We start from the raw sequence: 5,160 nt of genomic DNA, 5'->3' as shown, positions 1-5,160 counted from the left end.
ATGATCTACTGATTCTTCACAATGAAACGTCTGTTCTATCTCAGCACTTTCTGCAGACCTCACCTGTGCATCACACGGCTGCTATGCGGAGTCAGTGGTTTACCTACTAAGTGTTCAGCGAGTGGCCGGCACATGGGAAGCTCTCCATATACACTACTATTATTTCTACTAAGTGAACCGTCTGTCATTTGTAAGACAGAAGAATCAAAAAAGATAAAACTACAGACGTTTGACTTTGTTAAAGCAGAATGCACCCGCTATTTCCCAAGTTTGCATATATGCTAAACTAATTGTTTCGAATACTACAAACTATTTTTAAGTTCATACTGTTTGCTCTTGTTTTTGCGATGGCCTTTGGCCTGAAGCAATGCAATTCTGATAGAATATGTAAATTAGAAAACCATACAGAAATAATGCACACTGAAATCGGTAACAAAGGCATTTGACCGTAACTTCTGTGAAGTTACCGGTGTAATTCAGGACAACCCATCTCACTTAGGCTTAATGTGCTTCCTTGACATCACGAAATACCTGACTTCCGCAAGAACAATTTCATTGTGTTCTCTCACACGGGAACGTGAAGAGCTGGCACAAAGCTCTGTCCTCCAGTAAAAAACCCATTAGAAAAGGTCCTTGTAAAAACCACTGTAGGTCCACTGAGACTGGCATGAAGTGCGGGGCCACCAAACAGAACAGAAGTTCTTAAATGGTCTTATAGTACCTACACACACTGATTTTTCTGAACAAATTATAGCTTCCTACAAATATAAGGGATCTGAAGACTTTCTGGTCTTTAACTATAAATGACTTCTCCATCCAAAAAGAGAACAGAACACAAGTCTGTATGACAACCTAATGGTAAGGGGAAGAAAACTCTGTTAAAAACCAACTCCAGTCATTCTTCTGTACTCAGATAAGAGGAAGGAAAATAAAACTTTCTGTGTGTAAAGACAGAAAACCATACCTGAAGCCACATGATTCTGGCCTATATTAACCTGAAACTTACTACGACCCAACCCCCAAGTATGCCCTCTAGGGGCATAATAAAATCTCTTACATGCTGTCCTGATTAAAAAGGAGTTTGGAAACAAAGCATGAGACATCTCTACTATATTAAAAACTGAGAACAAATAAACGGAAGCAGAGTCCCTCTGAATGTACTAAATCGTTCTACAGGCTTCAGAGAAAACATTCCAGGAAATATGAAGTCCCAGGGTTTATCTTATCTAGTGGTAGAGAAATTCGAAGTGCACATTTTATCAGGTTTAGGCGACGGAGCACCCCGTGTCCTTCTGAGGTTTGATATCTGGTTCTCTGACAGGCTTCACTGCGTCTTCGGCTTTGGGTTTGGTCTAGGGAGAAAAGGGTGCGCGTTAAGTGCCTAAGAAACTACGATTTGGAAAACAAACACTAGATCTTTCCCACCGGAGACTTTTGATCTTTAATTTTTATTTATTTTTTAATGTTTATTTTATTTTTGAGAGACAGAGAGAGAGAGAGATCACAAGCAGGGGAGGGGCAGAGGGAGAGAGAGACACAGAATCCAAAGCAGGCTCCAGGCTCCGAGCTGTCAGCAGAGTCTGATGCGGGGCTCCAACTCACGAACCATGAGATCATGACCCGAGCCGAAGCTGGACACTTGACTGAGCGAGCCACCCAGGCACCCCAACATAGGGTTTTTAAAGATGTTGTTATTAAATTACCCAACCCTGAGATGAACAAAGCTGTTCCAGAAGCTATGTATCAATTCTGTTTAAGAAGTAATCAGAAAGCGGGGCGCCTGGGTGGCTCCGTTGGTTGAGCCTCTGACTTCGGCTCAGGTCAGATCTCACGTTCGTGGGTTCGAGCCCCGCGTCGGGCTCTGTGCTGACAGCTAGCTCAGAGCCTGGAGCCTGTTTCAGATTCTGTGTCTCCCTCTCTCTGACCCTCCCCCTCTCATGCTCTGTCCCTTCTGTATCAAAAATAAAACATTTAAAAAAAATTAAAAAAAAAACGAAAGAATCAGAAAGCAATATTTCAGTGAAGATGAGAACCTAGATGGGTAGGCAAACATCGAGCTAATGGTGCTTTTGCTTTTTCTGAGGAGGGAGAGACTGAGTGAGGAGTCTAACTCAGGACAGTAACAGCCTCCCTCTTACAGCATTATCTTAGCAGCTAACCAGGATAAAAAGGCAGTCATTTTAAATACTAATGGTTTCAGAATGGGTAGGAAATTCTATAAAAACAACCCAATTTCCAGGAAGGAGCTATGGCTGCAAATTAATTTCCATCCCCCACGGACCCCTCCTCTTTGGGCAGTCCGACCTCAAATTTCCCACTTCACCTACTTTTTGACTTAGCTATAAATGAATAAAAGCAGTCTTATTTTACCCCCGGATGATTTCACGCAATGTTGAAATAAGGTCGAATCTTCAAATACCTTGCGGTAGCCAAATCAAAAACAGAGTATTGCTACAGCAATATAAACATGGATAAGCCTTCCTTCTAGACCTCTTCTCCCACATTCTTCCTAAAGGAGGCTCTGATAAATTGTAGAAGGGCAAGATAATGTGTTGAAAACAGCCTCGATTATGTGAAAAATCAGAAGATAATTAAGGCCCAGAGATCTGATCTCTGAGAGAACTCACACCACACACCACAGCAACAATGCAGTTGGGAGGCCGACCTGACATTCAGACAGATACACAGATCTACTTAAGCAGAGAAAAACAACAAAAGGCTAACTCTGAGTTCTCTTTTTAAACTTTGTGAACAAACGGAAGGAAGCCAATCTCGTACGCTGTCATCCTTGGGTCTTTTGGTGAGATCAAATGCGGCCAGTGTTTCCGGTGTCCATTGAGCACTTGTCGGAGGAAATTCAAAAGGTACAGGCTCTACGAGGCCGTAGTTCGCCTTGAGTTCCAGCTGTGGGGCTTCTGTTGGGATTTTTTGAAAGTAACTGCAAAAAGCAATTTAAACAGCAATTCATTCATTCATTAACTACTTGAGTGGCTATTATGTTCAAGGCCCTGTGTGAGAAACAGACCATTTAATGATAAGACAGAGAAGACTTAATGATAAGTAACAGACACTACGACTAACAGACACTAACAGAAACTCCAATTGACGACTGACGGTCGTTGTGTGCCGTGAGAACCCGCCGTCGGGGGAGGGGGCGGTTCAGGAGTGCTTTCCGGAAGACGTGAGGCAAGTTAGCCCAGGCATATCTGGGGAAGGAAAAGAGCTCTGTACAACCAGGTGCAGCACGGAAGGGGAGGACTGTAAAGAGAAAAAGCAGGGACGAAATGGATTTCAGCAACCTACACAGTGGTCCCCTGCAGTGTGAACAATGCTGACCTCACAATGTTAAACTGCCTGACAGGACTAAGCAGGATGGAACCAAAACCCACTTCCTTGCTTTACAGGCGGCTGCGACCAGAGCAAGATGCCCACGTGGGAGGAGTGGAGACGCGACACCTCACTTGGGGGACGAAGCAGCAGAGAAACGAAGTTAAGAGGAGAAACTTGAGACACTGTAAGTGAGCTCTTTGTTAATCACCCACGTTACAATTTTAAAATCTGCTTTTACATGTAGCAGCAGCAGCAGCAGAATGAAGTGAGGTCCGACTCGAGGGAACTTTGCCACCAATATAAAGGGAAAACTCAAGTTAAGCCCAATGGGACACCAGATCCGTGGGGCAGAGACTACCAGAGACTGACACCACGACCGCAGCATGGATCTTAGGCGCCGCGACTGGGCACGCACACGCCAGTGTTCATCCCGCCAAGACCACACCGAGCCGTACTCACATGAACCCGTTCTCTCTCTGACACTTCTCTAGGGTGTTCGTCACCAGACTGCCAAGCTTCCTAAAGAATAAGTGTCCTGAGGGTCTGACCGTTGGCCCAGGTCCTTTGGTTTCTCCGTATTCTTTGCACAGTACTTCTGCCTTTGCATAAACTGCAGGCCAGAGGGACAGAAAATCATCTGGTTATTACTGATACCAGGAAAGCTTTAAGTCAGAGAGGACAGCAACTTTTGCTGCTGCTTACCTAGTGTGACAGCAACACCAGTAGTAATTACCTAGTGTGACAGCAACACCAGTAACAGCGTAAGGGAAAGGGCTGTGTTCTACAGGTTCTCTGGGTTTTGAAACTTTCTCTCTCTCCAATTCCTCTTTGCCATTCTCTTTCATGTACGTTGCCAAAATCTCTTGTAACTGCCTAGTTCCTTTTATGATAAAACTTGTGTGTTTAAGAAGGGAGTTAGTATTCTGGCAGCAACACTTACATTTTTCTGCTTCTTGGAGAGACCGGATCGCTTCGCCACATTTATCACTAGCCAACAAAGTTTGACCGTGATAACAGTAAGCCTGATAAAGAAACAAATCCTCATTCATTCTCTCCCCAAATGATGCTTTCTGCTATTACTGTGTTATAAATGCATCAAATGAATAAACGCCTTTGTCCACTATTTGAATATCAACACAATCCCTTTCTTTACTTCTTTCCTTATTCTTTACTTGAATAAGCTTCCCCCAATCTCTGTTAGTATAAAACATGGGATTATGTCAAGCCTTGAACCAAACTAACCTTCTAACTATGGGCTGGGAGGAAAAATCATCTTCTTCATATATATATATATTTGGAAAGAGTGAGAGAGAACTGAGCAGGGGAGAGGAGCAAAGGGATGGAGACAGAATTCCAATCCCAAGCAGGCTCCATGCTCAGCACAAAGCCCAATGCGGGGCTCGATGCCAGGACCCTGGGCTGGGATTATAACCTGAGCCGAAGTCAAGAGTCGGACGCTTAACCAACTGAACCACTGAAGCACACTGCAAAGTGCTTTTGCTTTTTTTTTTAAGATTTATTTATTTTTGAGAGCGAGCACAAGCAGGGAAGAGGCAGAGAAAGGGGGACCAGGGGATCTGAAGTGGGCTCTTCAATGACAGCAGAGAGCCCAATGTGGGGCCAGAACTCACCAACAATCATGAAATCAGTTTTTACAATTTGGGCACTGCAGATAAAGGAGAGACACTACTGTGCTAATGCAGAGGGGCAGGGAGGGAGGAGTCTAGGGTTAATGACTAAACAGGTTTCAAGGCAAATGTTATCAGCCTGTAAAAGGACGTGCTCACTCTGCAAATGTGTATCAAATGCAGGCATTGCTCGTGGTCCAAC

At 44.1% G+C, this 5,160-nt stretch overlaps 1 protein-coding gene across 1 annotated transcript in view; it reads right to left on the bottom strand.

Moving 5' to 3' along the window:
- Positions 1-1,093: 1,093 nt before the first annotated feature.
- The window catches only part of BROX (BRO1 domain and CAAX motif containing), a 15,780-nt gene continuing 11,713 nt past the window's right edge, over positions 1,094-5,160 (bottom strand). The window contains exons 9-12 of the mRNA XM_029933411.1: positions 4,271-4,403; positions 3,790-3,940; positions 2,779-2,938; positions 1,094-1,352 (exon numbers count right to left, since the gene is read on the bottom strand). Of these exons, the coding sequence (XP_029789271.1) occupies positions 1,266-1,352; positions 2,779-2,938; positions 3,790-3,940; positions 4,271-4,403 (531 nt within the window). The 3' untranslated portion in view covers positions 1,094-1,265. The remainder of the gene's footprint in view (positions 1,353-2,778; positions 2,939-3,789; positions 3,941-4,270; positions 4,404-5,160) is intronic.

Source organism: Suricata suricatta, chromosome 3 (genome assembly GCF_006229205.1).
Source record: "Suricata suricatta isolate VVHF042 chromosome 3, meerkat_22Aug2017_6uvM2_HiC, whole genome shotgun sequence".
NCBI lineage: Eukaryota > Metazoa > Chordata > Mammalia > Carnivora > Herpestidae > Suricata > Suricata suricatta.
This window is presented reverse-complemented; position numbering and strand designations above follow the sequence as displayed.